General features: G+C 40.4%; 1 protein-coding gene across 5 annotated transcripts in view; it reads left to right on the top strand.

Moving 5' to 3' along the window:
- Positions 1–17,556, top strand: part of slc8a1b (solute carrier family 8 member 1b) — a 269,087-nt gene extending 251,531 nt beyond the window's left edge. For all 5 annotated transcript variants that reach the window (XM_069887653.1, XM_069887649.1, XM_069887648.1 and 2 more), the window contains one exon: positions 15,505–17,556. In XM_069887653.1, coding sequence (XP_069743754.1) covers positions 15,505–15,881 — 377 coding nt within the window. In that variant the 3' untranslated portion in view covers positions 15,882–17,556. The remainder of the gene's footprint in view (positions 1–15,504) is intronic.
- The last annotated feature ends 6,540 nt before the right edge of the window (positions 17,557–24,096 follow it).

Genomic DNA, 24,096 nt, shown 5'->3' with positions numbered 1-24,096 from the left:
AATAGTTTTAGTAAGTTTTTATAAATAATATCCAGATGTTCTATTTTTCTCCCTTTTTGCCTTCTTTTCTATCAGGCTGTTGGGGGAAGGGGAAAATGTCAAAAATCATTATATTAATCTTAATATTTTTGAACAAGAAATTTATGTACATGTTTTAATGCATATGTGAAATTAAATAAAATTTTCAAAACAAAAAAGAATGGAACGATAAGCTGATAAGGGACTTAGAGAGGAAGCAATCCTTGTGGAAGGTGGAAACAAATGGGGAAGGGTAGATGTGACTGTTGGTAGAGTTGATTGAAACTGGTGGAAATTAAAGATGTGCTGAATGCAGAAATTAGTGGGGTGAAAGGCGAGGACAAGAAAAACGTAAAGTAAATGAAAGAAAAATAGCATAAAATAATAAAACTGTAAGAAGTTGTAATCTGAAATGTGCCATCTATGTGGATGACAGTAGCAGATTTGATCATTTTTATTATTTACCACATGATGAAAGTAGATTCCTGTCATTGGAACCCAATTACACCCAATTAACCTACCAACCATGTATGCTTTTGGAGATAGGTGGAAACTAGAGCACCCAGAGAACACCCATGGGGAGAAGGTACAAACTCCTTACAATCAGCAACAAATTTGAGCCAAGGCCACTGGCGCTATAATAGTTTTGTGCTAACTGCTATACACAAGTTTTCAAGCAGGAATTAATACAGGCAGTGAAAAGTACAGGGGACCAGAACTAACTAAATGTTTCTTTAATGGAACCAGAATAATGTATCTAATGGTTGTCTACTCTGCGGGATCATTATAATTCTTTGACTCATTCCTAATACAATAAAAACCTTAGTATCCGGCACCTATGGGGATTATTAGATGCTAATAAGTGAATTTTCCAGTTGCTTGAAATTACGTATTACATGGATTGGCGAATTAGCAACAAGGAATGCCAATTTAAATTTCTGTTTTTCTTTTACCTATTTATTTTCTGCAAATTTTTTTCTCCCTCCTTCCCCACCGCCGCCCCCTCCCCCCCCCCCCCACCCCGCCCTCCTCCCTGCCCCCAGTTGCTTGAATTCCAGATCACAGGGTCTTTACTATAGCTAATTCTTCCATCTGTTTTCCTGTGCCCTTTTATTCCCATATGTTTCTAGGTCTTTCTGTATAGCAACATTACAATTGTTCCTGCTACCACTTCCTTTTGCTGCTCATTCCATATGCACATCACAGTGAGAAGTAGATGCCTCTCAGGCTCCTCTTAAAATTTTCCTCTTTCGTCAAATGTTCTAATTTTAGACTCCACCACCCTTGAGGGAGTTGGGGAGGGGAGAGTGGGGCAGGGGAGAGGCTATGACTTTGTATTATTTATGCTCCTTGAGATTTTATAAACCTCTAAGGATGCCTCCATGGCATCCTATGCTCCACAGGAGAAAAGTCCCAGTCTATTCAATCTCTTTAATTCAAGCCTACCAGTCCTAGTAACATTCTTGTGAATCTTCTCTTCCTTTCCAGCTTAATGATATCTTTCCTTAAGCTGGGTGACCAAAACTAAACACAATATGTCAAGTGCTGTCTCAGCATTATAATAAGATGTCCATCCTCCTGGACTCAGTGCCTTGATTGTTGAAGGCATTGAGTAAAATTATTCTCTTCTCCACCCTGTCATCAATTTCATGGAGCAATTACTTGTTCCCCCTTGTTCCTCAATACTCCCTTGTTGCATACAGACTCAAAGATCAAATGCATTTTACTGTTAATCAGCTACGCCAGCAAATATTTGGGTAATTAAGCACACTTTTTATCCAGCTGCAGAGCTTCTGCATTTGTACATTTGCCTGCAAATTTAGTGTCCAGTCAATTTGGAGATCTGCAGTAAACTTCTAATCGTATAATTGCTTCTTGTGCGTTAGTTCAATCCATTTAGTCTAATCCAATGATTCTTCTCACATATTCTTATCACTACAATTGATTTAAACTAGTGTTACCACACAGGGGCATCTAGGGTATGACAGGCATGGCACTTGCCGAGGGTGCCATTCGAAGGCAGCGCCCCCAGTTCTGCCACTGCCACCACCCTGAACGTACAATGCTCAGTTCACTCGTCCTCCTTCCTCATTCTAGCATTCACTCTCAACTTTTACAATGTCAAATACAATATGGCGACCACCAAGGCCCGCTCTCACGAGACCTCCTTGCCACCATTTTTTTGACGCATTGGCCACCCCTGCCACAGGCTCTATTTTGCATAGATACACCATTGTTACCACCATAATGTTTCACTCCACTATCTAGTTATCTGAAAACATAACTAGAATTACCCCTCTTAAAGCCATGTTCAGAAGAGGCAATGTCCTACCACCCCCTCACTTTTATGGCCATTTGTTTTCCAAAGTTCACCATTGGGCACCACAAATCGCTTCCTAAAACTCTGAGATATGGAATTAAATTCACACTTACAGAATTTGTGGGGGAAAAATTAATAAAAAATGATAAAATATCAAATGCAAAAGGAACAATTTTTGCTATTTAGTAGTCTCATCTTCCCAATTATTTTCATATTTGCCCTCCAGATAGTTTAAGTGCAAGTTATGAATCTAAGCACCCACTTGAATGAATTTCATTAGATGCAAAACTGCAGAAAAGCTTTGTGCAATAGCTGAAGCTGTGGGGCTTGCTGTAGCATTTGCAGTCACTTGAGTAACAAAATGCAGCTGCTAGCCACTTAGAACCATAGAACATTGCAGCGCAGAAACCGGCCCTTTGACCCTTCTAGTCTGTGCTGCACTATTTTTCTGCCTAGTCCCACTGATCTGTACATAGTCCATAGCCCTCCCATCCAAATTCTTCTTAAATATTAAAAATGATCCAGCATCCACCACTTCAGCTGGCAGCTCGTTCCATACTCCCACCACTCTCTGTGTGAAGTTCCCCCAAACATTTCCCCTTTCACCCATAACCCATGTCTTTTGGTTGGTATCTCCCCCACCGCCCCCCGGGGAAAAACTGTATCTACAGTTACTCTGTGTGAGATTTGCTTGGAAACTGACAAGGTGATCTTAAATTACCCTCTGCCATGAACCAGCTGCTGCTGTGTAAGATTTTTTTCTGCTGAGAGAAAAATCATACGAACAGATCTCACTTACAAGATAAGATTCAATAGGAAGCAGGTTTTGCATTATGCCAATATGAACATTTTTATAAAAAGTCAACCCTCTGTAACTCACCTGCAATACCTAAAATAGGACATGTTGAATTGGCTTCAGCTTGTGTGCTTGTTCACCTAAAACCACTTGTACTTAGCATCATACTGTTAAACATTACTGAAATGTCATATGCCTTCATCTATTCTCCAACGTTTGCCTTCTAAACTCTAATCTTTTGCCCTTGTGCATCCAGTTTTTTCTAATTCCCCATTTTAATCTTTTGACAATTTCCTATCCTCTCCAATCAGCTCAAGCAAACCTACCTGGTTATGATATGCATCCCCATACGTTATCACCCCACCTTCTGGGATGAGATTATACCTTAAATGCCAAGACCTTAAAGTTTACAATTCACTCCATATGTTTCCAATTCTCTTTGCACTATATGATACTGGTCTCGTCTTTAAAAACTTTATCATATGTACTTTCTCCTCCATGGTGCAGTCATTTTTTTGTTCATCTATATTTATTTATTTACATCTGAACTGGAGGAGGATTAGCATCCTTGCAGGTGGATTTGCTAGTGCTGTTCTGGGAAGTTGAAACAAGATTGGCAGAGAGATGAGAACCAGAGTAGATAGTGAGGTAGAGGAGGATAAAGATCATGCAAGGAGTGCATGTGTAGACAGAACTCAAAGGTTTGAACGTCATATAAATGTTCTCAGGTGTCTTTATTTCAATCCAAGGGATATTGTCAGAAAGGCAGACAATCTTAGAGTGTGGATTGGAACGTGGAATTATGACATAATTGCTATTAGTGAAACTTGGTTGCAGAACGGGCAGATTAATGTTCTGGGGTTCCGTTGTTTCACATGTGATAGAAGGGGAGGGATGAAAGGGGGAGGATTGGCATTGCTAGTCAGGGAAAATATCACAGCTGTACTTAGACAGGACAGCCGAGAGGGATCATCTACAGAGGCCATAAGGGTGGAGCTGAGAAACAGGAAAGGTGTGACTACACTGATAGGGTTGCATTATAGACCATTCAGTTGTCAAGGAACAAATCTGTAGAGAGATAGCAGAAACAGAAAGATGTGATATTAGGAGATTTTAACTTTCAACATATCGACTGGGACTCCCATACTGTAAAAGGGCTGGATGGCTTGGAGTTTGTTAAATGTGTTAAGGAAAGTTTTCTAAATCAATATATAGGAATTCCAACGAGAGAGGATGCAATGCTTGACCTCCTATTAAGGATCCAGACAAGTCAGGTGACAAAAGTATGTGTAGAAGAACATTTTGGATCCAGTGACCATAATGTCATTAATTTCAAGTTAATTATGGATAAGGATAGGTCTGGTCCTTGAGTTGAGATTCTAAAGTGGAGAAAGACCAATTTTGTGGAAATGAGAAAGGATCTAGGAAGAGTGGTTTGGGATGTTGTTTTCTGGCAAGGCCAGTAAGTGGAAGGCCTTCAAAGACAAAATTTTGAGAGCGCAGAGTTTACATGTTCCTGTCAGGATTAAAGGCAAAGTTAACAAGCAGAGGGAACTTTGGTTTTCAAGGGATATTAGCAATCTGGTAAAGAGGAAGAGAGAGGTGTATGGTAGATACAGGCAACAAGGAGCAAATGAGGTACCAGAAGAGTATAGAAAATGTAAGAAAATGCTTAAGAAGAAAATCAGGAAGGAAAAAAGAAGATATGAGGTGGCTTTCGCAGATAATGTGAAGGTAAACCACTGTTGCATATAATTGTCTGGTCAGGCACACCTATTGGCCGATTGTACCTGTGGCCCTTCCCCACAGACTCCTGTATAAAGGTGACTGTTCCACAGCCCCCTCCTCAGTGCAGGACAGTTGAACAATATGGATGTGCCTTTGTTCTTAAGTAAATAAAAGCTATTGGTTTCTCACCAACAGTCTTTCAAGTAATTGATGGTGCATCAAAACCCAAGGGTTTCACAAGTATTTTAAAAAGATAGTCAATAACAAAATTGGTCCCCAAGAAGTGGTCATCTATGAGTGGAGCCTAGCGAGATGGGGGAGATCTCAAACAGTTCTTTTGCATCAGTATTCACTCAGGAAACTGGCATGGTGTATAAAGAAGGAAGTAGTGGAAGGAACATAGAGAGATTAAAGAGGAGGAGGAGGAGGCATTATAGCAAATAAAGGTAGATAAATCCCCCAGGTCTGACATGATATTCCCTCAGACCTTGAGGGTGTAGAAATTGCAGGGGCCATGTCAAAAATATTTAATATGTCCTTAGCCAAGGGTGTGGTGCCGGAGGTTTGGAGGGTAGGTCATATTATTCTGTTGTTTAAAAAAGGCTCCAAAAGCAAACCAGGAAATTACAGGCCGGTGAGCCTGACGTCAATAGTGGGTAAATTATTGGAGAGTGTTCTGAGAGATAGGATTTAGATAGTCAAGGGCTTATTAGGGATAATCAGCATGGCTTTGTGCATGGTAGGTCATGTTTAATGAATCTTGTAGTTTATTGAGGAGGTTACCAAGAAAATAGATGAAGGAAAGGCTGTGAATGTTGTCAACATGGACTTTAGTAAGGCCCTTGTCAAGGTCCCAGGAGGGAGGTTAGTTCAGAAGGTATCCATGGAGAGGTTTTGGCTGAATGGGAGAAGACAGAGAGATAGTGGATGATTGCTTCTCAGACTGGAGGCCTGTAATTAGTAGTGTGCCTCAGGGATCGGTGATGGGACCATTGTTGTCTTGTCTATATATCATTGATTTGGATGATAATGTAATAAATTGAATAAGCATGTTTACTGATCCCATTAAGATTGGAGGTATTGTGGATAGCAAGGAAGGCTTTTAAAGTTTGCAGAAGGATCTGGAGCAACTAGAACAATGGGCCAGAAAATGGCAGATGGAATTTAATGCAGATGATACGCTATCAATAACACCAAAATGCTAGAGATGCCAGATGACAGGCTTTTAATACCATAAGACTTGGACCATGCTCCCGTTCTGGCCACATCCCAGGACTCGTACTGAGAAAGGAACTTGGCTTACTGCCTTATTAGGGGATTCCCAGGGGAATCTGGGCCAGCCATACATATGAACCATACATGTATACAGTGCCTGTAACCAAGTAATAGTATACAGTAGTGTATCACCAAAATCACACCCTCTTTTAAAAGAAAAGTCCAGTGTCCATCACGTTCAACTGGTCCAGTGGTCTTCTGTTCCTTGTGGACTGTCGTGGTGCCTGCTTTGGTGCTGCTGCTGGTTCCTGGTTGGGTGGGAGCATGTCGGCAGTAGGGTGAGGGTGGGTTGGGCAGTGCGGGAGTCAGGGTGAGGTGGTGGGGATCAGCCTTGGTGGTCATCGCAGCTGGTGTCTGAGGTGGGGTAGAGTGCTCGGGTGCAAGGGGGGTGGTCACTGAGTGTGGGAGGTGGTGCTGGTTTAGAGATGGTCTCAGAGTCTCCTGTGCAGGTCAGGTCCCTGACAGAAACTGTGTCCTCACGTCCATCCAGGTACTCCATATAGGTACTGGGAGTTGGCATGGAGGAGGTGGACCTTTTCAATTAGTGTGCCAGATTTGTAGCCCCATATGTGCCTCCTGAGCTGGACTGGGCCCAGGGATGTTAGCTAGGATGGTAGCATTATCCCTGATGCTGATATCCTGGGGAAGGAAAACAGTCTTTCGGGAGACATGGCAGTGGTGACGATACACAGGACAGATCTGATTGCGTGGAGGGCATCGCAGAGGATTTCCTGTCAATGGGAGAAAGAGAGATCCCTGGACTTTAATGCTAGAAGGACTGCCTTCCACACCATAGTGTTCTCCTGCTCCACCTGGCCATTCCCCCAGGGTTTATAGCTTGTGGATCCACTAGTGGCTATGACCAGCACCAAAAGGTACTGTCGCAGCTCGTCGCTCATGAAAGAGGACCCCCAATCGCTGTGGATGTAGCTTGGGTACCCAAATAGGGTGAAGATGCCGTGCAGTGCCTTTTTAACAGTGGCCATGGTCATATCTGGACGGGGGAGCACTCATCAATAATGTTGAGGAAGTACAGGTTCAGACTGGATGAGCGCAGGGGCCCCTTGAAATTTCACTCAGGCACTTGAAGGCTCGAGTAGCCTTTATCAGATGTGACTTGTAGGGCCTGTAGAAGTGTGGTTTGCATTCATTGCAAACCTGGCAGTTTCTAGTCAGGGTCTGAATGACATCTATGGAATAGGGGAGGTTTTTGGCCTTGACAAAATGAAAAAGCCTAGTGACCTTGGGGTGGCAGAGGTCATAGTAGAGAGATTAGAGCCAGTTGGACTGCGAGCTGCCACACATCTCCTGAGACAAGGCATCTGGGGACTCGTTGAGCTTCCAGACCGGTAGAGGATGTCATAATTATAGGTGGAGAGTTCTATCCTCCACCTCAGGATTTTATTGTTTTTGATTTTACCCCGCTGTTTGTTGTGGAACATGAATGCAACTGCACGTTGGTCACTCAGCAGGGTAAGTCGCTTACTGGCCAGGTAGTGCCTCCAGTGGAGGTCCGCCTCAACATTTGCCTGGGCCTCTTTCTCAATGGAGGAGTGTCAGACCTCAGGACCATGGAGGGTGTGGGAGAAGAATGCTACTGGTCTGCCCACTTGGTTGAGAGTGGCCACTAGGGCGAAATCAGAGGCATCGCTCTCCACCTGGAAAGTGGTGGACTTGTCCAAGGCACGCATCATGGCCTTGGCAATGTCCCCTTTGATGTGGGTGAAGACCTCTTGAGCTTCCACCAGGACTGGGAAGGATGTGGGTTTCACCAGGGGTTGGGCCTTGGTGTAATTGGGAATCCACTGTACATAATAAGAGAAAAACACAAGGCATCTATTCAAAGCTTTGAGGCTGCGAGGCAGAGGGAGTTCCATCAAGAGGTGCATATGGCCGGGGTCTGACCCAACGATACCGTATTCCACAACGCAACTGAGGATGGCCAGGTGTGATAGGCTAAACACACACTTTACTTTCCTATAAGTGAAGTTGAGTGGCTTGGCTGTCTGGAGGAATTTCTCCAGGTTTGTATCATGGTCCCACATGTCATGGCTGCAAATCATTACATTAACTAAGTATTGGAATGTGGCCTTAAGCCTGTGCTGGCCTACCATCCGGTCCATTTCTCATTGGAAAATGGAGACCCCATTGGTGACCCCGATAAGGACCCTTAGAAGTCGTTTCGGCAACTACAGGATTAATGGAAGCCAGTACCCCATCGTAGTCGGAGTCACTTCCGGTATCGGACTGATGAGATGGCGCCCGCACTGGATTGGAACCCAGATCGCTGATGTTGTAATAGCATTGTGTTAACCGTACTGCGCGTATTAAAGATGTGATGTATATGCAAGTTGCTTCTTGTTGTTTTCTGGTTTGAACTTTTGCAATGTTACAGATTAGTTGATCTGGAATCTATATTGAACTGATATATACCAAATATTTTGGCGTATAAGTTGAGTCGTGAAACACTTTTTTTTTAAACTCAAAGTTGGGGGGGGGGGGGGGGTCGACTAAAACGCCGGATATACTTTTGAGTCTTTAAATTCACCACAAAAAAACAAATTGACATTAATTCAGCATATAAGTTGATGCTGGAAGCACCTCCCCAATGCTGGTGCCACCACTACCTGACATCTGCCCACCATTGGGTGCCGGCACAACTATTCCTACCTGGGACCCTGAGGTCACTGTCACCATTCCTGCCTGGTAGAGACCGAGGTTCTGTTTTGCTTACTTAATTTACAGCTTTGTTACTTGTGATTGGGATATTTTACAAATTTTTGGATTGTTCCTGGGAGGCTCAGACAGCCTGAAAATTGGGGGTCGACTTGAACGCTGAAATGTACTATGTATTTTACACAAACACACACACACACACACACACACACACACATACAGTGTAACACACAAATATATATCGCTGTGTGTGTGTATGTATGTATATATATCAGCTTTGCTTTAGTCCCCAGTTTTTGTCAGGATGTAAGTATGCTTTGCAGCTTTAACAGCCATCCAGCTCCTGTCAAAAGCTAATTCACATGTCCTCCCAACATCTAATACATGAAGTTGAGGTTGTTGGGCAGGATCTCTTAACCTGAAGAAATCAAAAAGAAAAGTATTGAGAAGTTACTAACATGATATTTTGAAGGTTGGGTCAGATACAGCAATGAACCCTTCTCCATTAACAATGGCGTGAAGCAAGGCTGCATTCTTGCACCAACCCTCTTTTCAATCTTCTTCAGCATGATGTTGAACCAAGCCATGAAAGACCTCAACAATGAAGACGCTGTTTACATCCGGTATCGCACGGATGGCAGTCTCTTCAATCTGAGGCGCCTGCAAGCTCACACCAAGACACAAGAGCAACTTGTCCGTGAACTACTCTTTGCAGACGATGCCACTTTAGTTGCCCATTCAGAGCCAGCTCTTCAACGCTTGACGTCCTGTTTTGCGGAAACTGCCAAAATGTTTGGCCTGGAAGTCAGCCTGATGAAAACTGAGGTCCTCCATCAGCCAGCTCCCCACCATGACTACCAGCCCCCCATCGGACACACAAAACTCAAAACGGTCAACCAGTTTACCTATCTCGGCTGCACCATTTCATCGGATGCAAGGATCGACAACGAGATAGACAACAGACTCGCCAAGGCAAATAGCGCCTTTGGAAGACTACACAAAAGAGTCTGGAAAAACAACCAACTGAAAAACCTCACAAAGATTAGCGTATACAGAGCCGTTGTCATACCCACACTCCTGTTCAGCTCCGAATCATGGGTCCTCTACCGGTATCAGCTACGGCTCCTAGAACGCTTCCACCAGCGTTGTCTCCGCTCCATCCTCAACATTCATTGGAGCAACTTCATCCCTAACATTGAAATACTCGAGATGGCAGAGGCCGATAGCATTGAATCCACGCTGCTGAAGATCCAACTGCGCTGGGTAGGTCACATCTCCAGAATGGAGGACCATCGCCTTCCCAAGATCGTGTTATATGGCGAGCTCTCCACTGGCCACCGTGACAGAGGTGCACCAAAGAAGAGGTACAAGGACTGCCTAAAGAAATCTCTTGGTGCCTGTCACATTGACCACCGCCAGTGGGCTGATATCACCTCCAACCGTGCATCTTGGCGCCTCACAGTTCGGCGGGCAGCAACCTCCTTTGAAGAAGACCGCAGAGCCCACCTCACTGACAAAAGACAAAGGAGGAAAAACCCAACACCCAACCCCAACCCACCAATTTTCCCCTGCAATCGCTGCAACCGTGTCTGCCTGTCCCGCATCGGACTTGTCAGCCACAAACGAGCATGCAGCTGACGTGGACATTTACCCCTCCATAAATCTTCGTCTGCAAAGCCAAGCCAAAGAAAAACAGAGAAAAGAATTGCAGGAGGTTTTCCAGGAGGAACACTTGTATTCAAGATGCTCAACTGCACTTGCAAAAACTTATTTCTGACCAATTTGTGACCATCCTTGAGGGTGTAACTGTTCAGGTTAATTATTTTTAGTACCCTCACTGAGCTAGACTTTCATCCTTTCCTACATATTCAGACAACTGGAATCAAAACACAAGGGCTCAATTGATAATTATCCATATCTTATTCATATCACTAGGGATTGTGTTTTCCCTCTTGAGTAAGTATTCAATCATCATTCAGTAAACATAGACTTTAAAGGTGTAGCTATTTCCATAGTTTATTTTCAACACTGAATATTGTGCCAGGATCTGCACGTGTGCTCAGCATCCAGTATGGAAATTTGAGTCTGTTCTTCATCTATGAAGAATAGAAGACGTTTCTGGAATAAATTGAGTGTAGTGTTGACTGGAACTGGAGCTGAAGGGATGAAATAAATTAAAATGAGAGAAACTGTAAGGTTTGTCTGAATTTCTAGACACTTCAGATAAGAGATATTAATTAAAATGTGCGGAGTGTGCAACTAAATGGAATAAGAAATGTTCGATCTGCACCATGGAGGAAGATTATACTGCTGGAGGTCTCCAGATGCCAATTTGATTAGTAATTGGCTTGACTAATAACATAAAACAGTTAGCAATTAATTAGCATCTAACTGACACATTTATTTAGCTACTTAAATAAGTGATTTTTTTATTAAAATGCTCCAAACATTTTGGATAAATATTCTAATTTGATGGCACTCTGTAAATAAGTTGTGGTGAAGCCATAAATAGGCTACATGGCAATATTGATGGGTTAAATAAGTGAGGGAGGATCTGGCAAATAGAATATAATGTGTAGAAAATACAAAATTGTCCATTTTGACAAAGAAATGGCACATGATCTAAAAGATTCTAGAGCTCCTGGATGCAGAGGGTCATATTTTCTGTCCACATTCCTGTGGCATGTTTTGCACTAGGCAGGTACAGTAATGAGGAAAGTTAGTAGAAATGGCTTTTTTTTTAAAGTATTAAGTACAAAAGCAAGGAAGTTGTCTATTTATAGGGCATTGGGGAGACCAGATCTGCTTTATAATGTATTGTTAGTTTCTGAACTTCAAATAAAGGAGCAGATGTGGGGCATTCAGTCAATCAAGTTCGCTCTGCCATTCCATCATGAGATGATCCATTTTCCCACCCTAGCCTCACTACCCTGCCTTTTCTCCATAAGCTTTGATAGCCTGACTATTCAGAACCCTATCAATCTCTACCTTTAATGCACCCAACAACATGGCCTCCACAGCATCCTGAGGTAGCAAATTCCAGAGGTTCACCTCTCTTTAGCTATAAAAATTCTTCCACCTCTGTTTTAAATGAGTGCCCTTCAATCCTGAAGTTATCAAACGTTCCTCATATGCTAATCCTTTCATTCAAGGCCTCATTCTTGTGAATCTTCTCTGAACCCTCTTCAATACTAACACATCCTTTTTTAAATAAAAGGCCAAAACGGTACTTTGTGCTCCAAGTGAAGTCTCGTCAGTGGCTCAGCATCACATCCCTGCCCTTATATCATATTCTTCTAGATATGAATGCCACCATTGCATTTGCCTTTTCACCACCGACTCAACCTGGAGATTAACGTTTAGCGTATCCTGCACAGGACTCCCAAGTCACTTTACACCTCCGAATTTTGAATTTTCTCCCCATCTAAATAATAATATGCCCTTTTATTTCTTCTACCAAAGTACATAACCATACACTTTCCAACATTGTACTTAATTTGCCTCTTTTTTTGCCAATTCTCTTAATCTAAGTATTTCTGCAGTTTCTCCATTTCCTCTTCACAATCTGCCCATCCCACCTATCTTTGTATCATCTGCAAACTTAGCCACAAAACCAATTATTCTGCTCTCTGAATCATTAACCTACAACATAAATAGAAGTGGCCCAACACTGACCCCTGCAGAAGACTACTGGGATCCAGTGGCCAACCAGAATAGGATCCCTTTATTCCCACTCTCTGTTTCCATGGGCTCTCTTGTCAAAGGCCTTTTGAAAGTCTAAATATACAACATCCATTGCATGCCGTTTGTCTAGCTTGGTTGTGTTTCCTCCAAAAATTGCATTAGGTTTGTCAGGCAGGATTTTCTCTTATCCATACTGACTTTTGTCTATCTTGCTGTGCACCTCCAGGTACTCTGTAATCTCAGCCTTGACAATTGACTTCAATAACTTTCCAACCACTGATATTAGGCTAACAGGTCTATAATTTCCTTACAGCTGCCTCCCTCCCTTTTTAAATAACAGAGTGACCTTTGCAATTTTCATCTGGAACCATGCCGGAATCTATTGATTCTTGGATATTTCTCCACAATTCCTCCACAATCTCTACAGCTCCTTCTTTGAGAATCTGAGGGTGCCTTCCCTCTGGTCTGAGAGGGAATATTATTAAATAACTAGTAGAGTCTCAGAGGGTTTGTATGAGCAGTTCATCAGTCGTTCAGCCTTCTCACTGCCCGTGGAAAGAAGCTGTTCCTCAGTCTGGTGGTTCTGGCTCTGATACTCCTGTACCTCTTTCTCGACGGGAATAGCTAGAAGATGCTATGTGTGGGGTGGTAGGGGGTCTGGAAGGATTTTGCACACCTTCAGACAATGATCACAGTAGATCACATTGATTGGGGGGCAGGGAAAAGAGAGGGAGACCCCAGTAGTCCAAGTTAAATCCTTAATCTTACACTTGCACTTTTGTCCGATTGGTTGCCTCTCCTGTCTCACAATCTCACTACACAGTGTATCTACTTGTGTTTTTTTTAATCCCTATTCTCTGCCTTCATATTCTGGTTCGCAGCCTTCTGTCAAACTAGTTTAAACCCTCTCCATCAGCTCTCACAAAACTGCCCACCAAGATATTAGTCCCCTTCCTGTTCAGATGCAAGCCATCCTTTTTGTAGAGGTCATACCTTTCCCAGAAGAGATCCCATAGATCCATGAACCTGAACCCCTGCACCAACCCTTCAGCCACGCTTTCATCTGCACTGGCACGTGGCACTGGTAGAAATCCTGAGATTACCGTCATTGAGGTCCTGTTTTTTAGCTTCCTTGCTAACTCCCTATATTCCTTCAGGACCTCATCCCTTTAACTATCTGTCATTGGTGCCATGTGGACCATGACATCAAGCTTCACACCTGCCTGTTTGAGAGGGGCATCTTTAGGATTACAGGCCTAATACCTGGAATGGGCAGATTGTCTTATGTAAAATTATTTTTGAGGCTCAAGAATCTTTGAAACACTCTTCGTAACTACATAATTAACAAAGTTTAAAATGTATAATATATTGAGATTTTAAGAACAATGCTTGAATGTTTAACTCCACATCTTTTATGATAGTCCTGCACTGAAGTTCCTATATTGCAAAAGCATGGACCTTGAGTGTAATTCTTGTGTTTTGGTTTACCTTTTCAGATTTCAATTTTTCTTAGTAAATATTTCTTGACCTTCTCAATCTCTCTTTCTCTCTCTCCTTCTCACCAAGTCCTTTTTTTTCCTCCCTTTTTCTATTTGGTTTGCAAGGATTGAGGTAGCAGTTGTGTATTTTGTGGGTGTATAATTTGTGCAGTCTCTACTGTTCTAAATAGCAAGGCATTGTGTTCTTTTTAAAAAAAAAACAGACTCAAACGAAGTCATGAACAGGAGAATGTAAGAAAATTGGAGGAGTAGGCAATTCGGCCTTTCAATCCTAGCATACCATCCATTACGATCATGGCTGATCTGCTCAGGCCTAGTCTCTCCTGTGACAGTTTCCACAGCCCTCAATTCTCTGATAGAACCATAGAACTAATGAATATTACAGCACTGAAACAGGCCCTTCGGCCCCTTTCATCTGTACTGAACTATTATTCTGCCTAGTCTCACTGACCTGCACCCAGTCCATAGCCATCTGTAACCCCTCCCATCTTGTCCATTTTCTTCTTAACTGTTAAAATTGATCTCGCATTTTTCATTTCACCCTCCCACCACTTTGTGTGTGAGCTAATGTTTCCCCTGAACTTTTCTTTATTCACCCTTAATCCATGTCCTCTGGTTTGTATCTTACCTATCCTCAATGAAAAAACCCTATCTACATGAACTCTGTCAGTCCCCTTCATAATTTTAAATGCCTCTACCAAATCTCCCTTCATTCTTCTATACTTCAGGAAATAAAGTCCTAACATGTTTAACCGTTCCCAGTAACTCAGAACCTGAAGTCTGAGCAACAACCTAGCAAATGTCTGCAGTCTTTCAATTTTATTGATATCTTTTCTGTAGTTGGGTGACCAAAACTGCACCCAGTACTCCAAATTTGGCCGCACCAGTGTCTTATACAACTTTACCATCATGTCCGAACTCCTATACTCAATACTTTGATTTCTGAAGGCCAATATGCCAAAAGCTCTCTTTACAACCCTATCCACCTGAGACGCCACTTTCAGGGAATTATGTATCTGTATTTCAGATCCCTCTGTTCTACCTCACTTCTCAGTGCCTTACCATTTACCTTTCTTGCTTTGTCTTTCCAAAATGCCACACCTCACACTAGTCTGCATTAAATTCCATTTGCCATTTTCCATCCCATTTTTCCAGCTGCAAGCTTTGATAGCCTTTCTTGCTCTCCACAGTGCCTCCAATGTTTGTCATTGGCCAAAAAAAAAACAGATCTGTCCAGAAACTTTGTAATGAGTCATGAATTTGGTTTGTACATCTAAATTCCAATGCTGTTTCCTGGAATTGTTCGAAACAGTAGCACAAGATAGTGTTCATAGACCTAATGTCATGAACGCTGATCTGCCTCTTGAATGTAGTTGTTCCTTACTGTGATTGTCAACAAAATAAAGACCCTGAAATTAATAATAATACCATTGTATAACCTGGTGATCTTTCGGTGTAATATTATTTCAGCTGTGACTAAAGAGGGCATTTTGTTTTCTTTCTTACAGATACCTTTGCCAGCAAAGTTGCTGCAATTCAAGACCAGTATGCTGATGCTTCGATTGGTAATGTGACCGGGAGCAATGCTGTGAATATTTTCTTAGGAATAGGTGTGGCATGGACAGTTGCAGCAATTTATTGGAATGCTCAGGGAAAGAATTTTGTGGTGCATCCTGGAAACCTGGCCTTTTCGGTCACTCTCTATACCATATTTGCTTTTATAAACTTTGGCGTGTTACTGTACCGAAGGAAACCAGAAATAGGTGGCGAATTGGGTGGACCACGGACTGCCAAGATTATAACCACAGCAGTGTTCACTCTGCTCTGGTTATTATACATCTTTTGCTCATCTCTGGAGGCCTATTGCTACATAAAGGGCTTCTAAAGAATAAATCAACAGAACATGAACAAAATGGACATTTAGTATTTCACTCACCTGATGATGGAATGCTAACTTCTGCAAGCATTCTTTTTACTAGGTAGAAGTGGATCTCAGTGTCCCATCTGCAGGGGCATCATAACAATCCAGGATATGAATGTAGGGCTTGGTCTGGTGCTGTGCAGATCGGTTATACCAAATGGTAAAATATTTTTTATTGAGAAAAAAGAGCCTAAAATAATACTTTATGGCACGTACCCTCAGTAGCATGCCCTCTTCCATTCATAGAATGATGCCTCTGTACCTAATGTGACTGCTTGAGATCAAGTTGCTTAACACAGAAAAATGACTCAAGCCATTAACTAGTTTTGTTTTGGATCTGTGTGCCCTACACTTCATTTAACATAGTGAGTGCTGACAATCCAGTGTTGTCAACGTTTGGAGTTTTTGATTTAATTTAATTTGGGTTCCTTAGTCAAAATGCACAGAATATGTGTAACTGCTAGACATTTACCCATACACCGTGTCATTGCTATTTTTGTACAATAATGTTAAATGTGATACTGTAATGCTGTGCATGGTTAAGGCATTTGTCCTGTATGTAATATAAATATGTCACCAATCTCAAAATCTACTGTGTATTGTTTATTACCAGGAATTGCTTGTTTGCATATGGTGAGGGGGAAAGGCTGTAACTATTATCTCAATTTGCCACGTTTACAGAAATAAGTGGTACTTTTGAAACTAGCACCTTCACAAAGATGTACTTGATCTATAAATGAGACAGATTTTTTTTTTGTTCAACTTAGAAGTTGACTGATGTTATTAAAACTATTCAGGGTCATTTATTTTAGTTTTGTTTTAGAATGTCAGTATAGTTATTTCTGTTGTTTGGTTGGTTTTTCTTGCTTTCAGTGCAGTGGCAACAATAAAGCAGTAAAAGACAGTATAATTTGATGGTACATGTAAATCAACCGAAGCAGGAAGACACCAATTGTTTATTTAAATATTGTTTAAGTAGACTAAACAGACAGGGTATTGCTGCAGTAATCAACAGCTCATTACTATTGCCAGCTTTTGGAGTCACTTTAACATTGTGCATTCTTGCAAATATGGTCCAAATCATCAAATGCCAATTCAGAATCTTGTATCAGACCCTCTATGAGAAGAAAGGCATGTTCCAAGATCAAGTTGCATCATGTGACATTAGGCTTTTTTTTTACAAATAAACAACTCCAATGGAGCTCTTGGCTGAAACATACATTGCAGATGCTGTATTTAGAATCAATAAATTATGATAGAACTAAATAAGTATCTATTGAAGCAAAAAAGTTGTTCTTGTGAGCCACAAGTTGTGATTACAACAACAATTCATGTTGTCAGATTAATGGAATTAAGTGCAATAAGGGATTAATTTCTATATTTAGTTTGCCCAAAGTTTTAATAATCATGGAAAGGCAAAGGTTTGCATTTGGCAGCAGTCTGAATTTATTGTGAGCCAGTTTATCTCGACAAACAGATCTGACTTGCTGTATTGGATTAATTAGTAATTAGTATTGGCTCAATCTTAGAAATGGGCAGAATACATTCTAATGTTAATAATGGATTATAACATGTATGTAACTTGAATTTAACACTTCATAAAATAAAAACACAATGCTGGAGAAAGTCAGCTGGTCAAATAGTGCACTTTATGTAGCAAAGGTAAAGTACACTGACCAGCTGACTTTCTCCAGCATTGTGTTTTTACTTAAGCCACAGTTTCTGCACACTTTCACGTTGCACTTAATACAAGAATAGATTGAGCTGTGGTTTTGCTTTTCAAGTGACCACTTTACCACCTTGCCACAAATCAATTATCCCTCACTTAAAACTAATTATGGAGCAAAGTGTGAGAAACTAGGAATAAAAATGTTATCATAACAAATTTACTCTTTATTTTACATAATTTTTCTTGTTAAATATTGGGGTTTTTTTCCCCAAATTACTAGTTGCACATATTATAAAGCCATGGGACCACAGTAGGTTTCTCTCTAGAGATGGGACCAACTGTCTCAAGTCCATCCTGTGTCACAAAAAAAGATTAATAAAGTCATCTCTCTTTTATTACCAGTCAAAGTTGTCTGAACTAAAAGCCACTTTAGTCAGCCAATGACTACGTTCACCTGAAAACCAACGGACTTATTGCAGTTGAACAAGTTTTGGGATCATATTCCATGGCTCCATCCATTTTTTAGTGAAACTATAAACCAGTTGCCTTGATCATCAGTATTAATGCACACAGTAATGTCACTCAAGGTATCTGTTAAAATCCCAGGGTTTGAAATGGGTCACAGTACACTAGAATTTTACAAGCAGTACAAATTTGCTTAAAACATTTTGCAGCTGATTAGTTTTGTGAACAATATTGGAACAGGAAATGAATGGTTCTGTTTTGAGAATGAAGTCTTGAGGCTGTACTTTTAATTCAGTGACAATATTTTATTATCCCTTCATTCTGGTCTGCAGCTTTATCTTTAAAGACATTATTACTGGCCACACCTGTAATTTTAGTCTTTTAATGAACATTTATCCAGTCAAAACCTCTAGTGATTTATTGCATGGATTGCATCACATTGACAGTACTCTGGACTTTTAGTAATTCTCATCAAGAAAGGATATCTTTGTTGGCTCAGAAGGAATGAATGTCAATCTTAATGATGCAGAATATAATTGGCCCAATTTAAGGTTTTCAGAAAAAATACCTACATGTTTAATGGATTGGTACTGTGCTTTACAGCTAAATTTGTTCATGCTTTTGTTGAGGTATTTTGTTCATTCAGGCTCAGAACATGAAGGATGGACACCCTTAATGAGATACTGGAAGCTTTCTTCAGAAAGTCGTCTTTTCTATGGGACAATGCATCCCACCCACGTTCAGTGGACTTGCAGACAAGTCCTCAGTCAAAGGTGTTATGTTACTGGAGCTCAACAAGATGCAACCTGGAGAGGACTCACTCTCAACTCTCTCCTTCCTCTTTGGGGGAAGTGATTGTTCCCAATGCCAAGCAAGTAGCCCTGTTGGCCATGCAGCTTAGATTTGGGACTGACCACATGAGAATTTCTTGTTTTCCTACCCTCCATGCTGCACAATGTCAAAGCAAGATTATACTTTGCCCCTGCAGCTATAAGTTTATTCATAGAGATGAATAATTTCAAACCAGTTAGTGGAAGTACATTTCAAGCAGAGGATTGTTAATGTGGCTGCACGGGCACACAAAGCTATTTCAGCTGATATTTGGTTTAATTTGAAAGTTTGAATGTGACAAACGACTGCAAATAATTGTGATTTTGGTACACATCAATGAGTTAATGAAGTATTGACATCCAGGTAGCCAAATGATTAGCTTCTCAAAAAAATAATTTCTGACGAGTCCAGTGCTTTTATTTGTTCCGTTCTCTATTTCTTGTGATTACATCAAAGTGTGGTGCCTCACTGCACTTTTTTGAGAACGATCATTAAATGAAAGTTGTCTTAAATTTTTTTTTAATGTTGGCAGAATTACCTCATTATAATTTACCCATGAGAAGCCCTTTAAAGAGTGGTCACTCACACAACTTGTTCATCTGGCATCTGTGCAAAAGGTCAGCATGTAGAACATCAAACTAAAGCAGCTGCTAAGTTATCCAGCTTGGCTGTTTCCTGGAAAGGATGTTTCTATTTTTCTAATTAAAAGCTTGTAAAGAAGGTAATACAAAGGCTTTTAAACAATTGAATTTTGTAGTATATAGTAATTACAATATTCAGTTGATTTTCCACCATTCTGATCAATGTTGATATCTGGCACTAATGAATATTTTATTTCTGTTTTAGCTGTTGTTGTTCCACTTTATGTGGATTATCTCAACTATTTTTCAGTAGTTTAAATAATAATTAGTATTTGCGTAAACTGAAAGCAGCCGTGTGTGTGTGTGTGTGTGTGTGTGTGTGTGTGTGTGTGTGTGTGTGTGTGTGTGTGTGTGGTGTGTGTGTGTGTGTGTGTGTGGTGTGTGTGTGTGTGTGGTGTGTGTGTGTGTACCTTTTGCAGAATATCATTTACGCCTAGCTATAATTTGACTGTTATGCCAAATGAGTGCTTTATGTGAATTGAGAGGATTTGTGGCAGCCTTTCAGATGTTTTTAATAACAGTTGGGTGTGCTTAGATGGATGTAGTGGTGCATTGTTCCTTCTTGAACTAAAGCAAAACAGATCGGTGATAGCACTCTTTTAAAATGCCTAAAACATCGAAGAAAATCCCACAGCATTCTTGCAGTCACACAGATTTGGCATTAACCCATTTTGATCAATTACTTCAATCAGTCCTTCAAGATATTTTGTATGTACAAACTTTGGTAACTAAATATTAAGTGTGAATACAAGATAAAAGAAATACTAGCATTGAGCAAAGAGAAACTTAAACTCTGATATTTGTTTAATCTCAGTATGAAGCTTTGCACATAATGATTTAAGAATTTTAAAAATAGTTATTGCTAATGCTAATACTACGGCTGAACGCCATGTATTCTTTCCCTAATTTGTACTTCTATTAGCATGAAGTTGTAAATCCTTCAAAATAAATTATACAGAAAACCCCTCCCCCACTTGGATAGAAATACCAGTTCCAAGCATAGTATCACCAACAATTATTTCTAAACTGAATCAGCAGGTTTAGTTCTAAATCCAAAGCACAAATAAATCACAGCGGCCCAAGCATCCCAGATTGGTTGTAGGGAAAAGTAACTAGTGCATGGAGGATGGCATGGTTTGCATATTTGTGGGGGGGGGGGGGGGACGGAACAGATAGGAAGACTCCAACAGAACCTCACTGACATTCACCTTGTTCACATTCTGACTAAAATGCTGTTTAAAATCTTGCAGCAAGAGGTGGCTGCCAGACACTGGTAGTCTTCTGAAGCATATGTTTGGGGAATGGGGTATTTAGGATGTGACGTCCTACTCCACTTAAATCCTACGTTTTCTTTCAGATGGTTAAAACAGAGCCTTGTACACATCTTGGTCATCCATGACCGTAGCTGACTAATTTTTCCAGATCACAAATGTTGGCACATTCTTCACAGATTAAAAAAAGGCCTGTATTTATTTCTGATAGACCAATTTGCAAGCACTCATTACAGAATAGATGGAATTTGATCATCAAAATCATGATTTTGTGATGTAGCATTTTCAGTAGACCATCGGAATGGGCTGTGTGGATTGTCTATATTGTTTGTGTAAAGAGTAACATTTCTACCTCCTGATTGGAATCATGCCTTGGAGTTGCAATTCATTTTGAAAGCACTGTTTAAATACTGACATTTTATTCTCACCTTTAGTAGTGGTTATGTCACAGCATTTTGGAAAGGAAAGGTATTGAGCATGTGCAGAACTTTGAAGGAATTGGGCAATGTTTAAGCTTACCCAGTGTCTCTCCCACTTTGGATTGATGTTTAATGGTGCATGAAGTAACATGGTGATCATTTTTGTAAAGCCATGGTGTCATCAGTATGTAAACAGGAGTGAATTTGTATTTCTATTGGCATGAATTGGATATGCAATACAGTATTACTGAATGAGCAACATTAGAAGCTAGTGTGGATTAATTTTATAACAGTGATTTGACTGAGTAATTTGCTACTACATCTGAGGTTCAATTATAGAACAAAATGAAAATCCAGATGTCAACAAAAATTATGACTCTTGCCTAAGGTGTACGTACGAGACTTGAAACAACTCCACTGTCAAAAATTGCAAGGTGTGCGTATGAGACTTGAAACAACTCCACTGTCAAAAATTGCAAGGTGTACGTATGAGACTTTTCAGTGTGCTCTGTTGTATCTGTCAAAAAGTTTCAGTTAAAATAATTTAAGAAAGGTCACTTAATTTGTAAAAGAATATGAAAATAATGGCTGAAGTTGTTTTTAATTTTCCAACACATTGCGGAATGGAACGTTTCCTGCAAATGTTGGAGTTGCAGAAGATTCTTGCATGTTGCATACGTTGTGATTTGAGAAGAATTATCAGTGACTAAAATGCCTTATGCAAACATTCATTAGTACATTATCCAGAAGTGGTCTGAAATAGTTCATCACAAGTGTGTGGACTTTATGCTGTTTTATGTCATATTTACTCAGCTTGATTTGTCTGTCATTTCTGTACTTCGTAAGGAACCTTTAATCTTGTAAAACTGTGGTGTGTATCTCTCATTGCTTGAACTGAATGGCTTTGTATAAATCAATGTCATAAAGCTGTTTCCTCTTGCCATATTTCCTAACATATTAAATATAGATGTTTGTAAATTCTCCATAATTTCTCGTTCATTTTGCGTGTCTTAATATAATCAAGTCCAATGGGCATTTCATACAATTTACTGATGTAAAATTCACTGTTATTCCAAGCTTCTCTTTCAATTGGTAATTAAATCACAGCTCTTTTACACACGTAAGTAAATACACCACAAATTAATTCACAGACTGCAATTTGATTCTAAAAACATCAAGCCTTTAAATTTTCAATCCTTAAAATCGTAATTTGCAAAAGCAACAATGCTATTTTAATAAATAATTGCCACCGTTTGAGATGCAGACAATAAAGTATGTCTTCTATTTGTGTCACATGTGACCTGTGATGCCCGTTCTGTCTGTTGTTGTTTGGCACATTCAAACACCCTGCTAAATGTTATCACCTATAAAACATGTTCAGTTTGTGGAAAGGAAATTAAAAAAGAAAATCAATGACATTTACTGCTGGTTCATATTTTAAAGCTGTTTAGTTTTGCCATGTTGTCTTTCTCTGTAATTCTCATTTCTGTCGTGTAGCGATATTTTTTCATTGGTTGGAAAGAACTTGGGTTGCATGGGTGTTTATTCTATTGCTGTTAAATCAAATGTAGGAAATGCAATGAATACCTTGTCTTTATTGAGTGAAATGTGGAGAGGTGGCAAACATTTGTGGCTTGGTCACATTGGGGAACAGAGCACCAGGAAATGTGAGAGGGTCCAAAGTTTATGGCTTCTGTTCTCTGTAGCTTTGATGGAGAAGGTTGAAAGGAGACTATCTATTCAGTATCTCATTGGTCAAAGAGAGATGTGCTCAAAGTAAGTCGGTCTAAGCAAAGAGTAAGATGATAGTCTCCTCCATAATGTTTGGGACAAAGACATTTTTCTTCCTTTATTTGCCCCTGTGCTCCACAGTTTTAAATGTGTAATCAAACAATTCACATGATTAAAGTGTACATTCCAGATTTTATTAAGGGTATTTATGTACATTTTGGTTTGATCATGTAGAAATTACAGCTCTTTTTATACATAGTACCCTCATTTCAAGACACCATAGTATTTGGGACATAGCAATGGCATGTTATTAAAGTAGTCGTGTTTAGTTCTTTGTTGCATATTCCTTGCATGCAATGATTGCTTGAAGTCTGTGATTCATAGAATCACCAGATGCTGTGTATTTTCTCTGGTAATGCTCCTGCTTGTTACGGCGGCTTGTCCCCTTAAATTTTCTGCATCTGGAGGCATGTTCAATTACATTTGGATCGGTTGGCTTTCTTGGCCATTCAAGAATTGTCCAGTTTTTAGCTTTAAAAAAACTCAGTTGTTGCTTTAGCAGTATGTTTGGGGAAATAACCCTGGAAAATGTGGACCACTTTCTGTATCTTGGAAGTCACCTCTCTTCCAATGTCGACCTTAATGAAGAGATCCAACATTGTCTTAAATGCACTGGAACAGCTTTTGAATGTCTCCAATTAAGAGTCTTTCATGATTGTGACATTTGAACGGACACCAAAATGTTAGTGTACAAAACTGTGGTGTGGTGATCTCAAGGATTCTGTATGCATGGGAAACCTGGAAAACATATAACCATTTATGGAGCGGAAACAGGCCATGTCGGCCCTTCGAGTCCACGCCGGTTTACTAGAACAACTCCACTAACTCAAACCTCCCGCTCTCTGCCAATAACCCTCCAACCCCCTCACATCCATGTACACATCCAACCTTCTCTTAAATGACAGAAGGGACCCTGACGCAACTATCATTCGGAAGTTCATTCCATTCTGCCACCACTCGCTGAGTGTAAAAGCCACCTCTAATATTTCCTCCTAAAGTGTTGCCCCCTTACCTTTAACTCATGGCTTCTTGTTCCAACCTCCCCTGCCCTCAAGGGAAAGAGTCTGTTTATGTCTAGTCTATCTATTCCTT

The sequence above is a fragment of the Narcine bancroftii genome, chromosome 6 (assembly GCF_036971445.1).
Source record: "Narcine bancroftii isolate sNarBan1 chromosome 6, sNarBan1.hap1, whole genome shotgun sequence".
Taxonomy (NCBI): domain Eukaryota; kingdom Metazoa; phylum Chordata; class Chondrichthyes; order Torpediniformes; family Narcinidae; genus Narcine; species Narcine bancroftii.
This window is presented reverse-complemented; position numbering and strand designations above follow the sequence as displayed.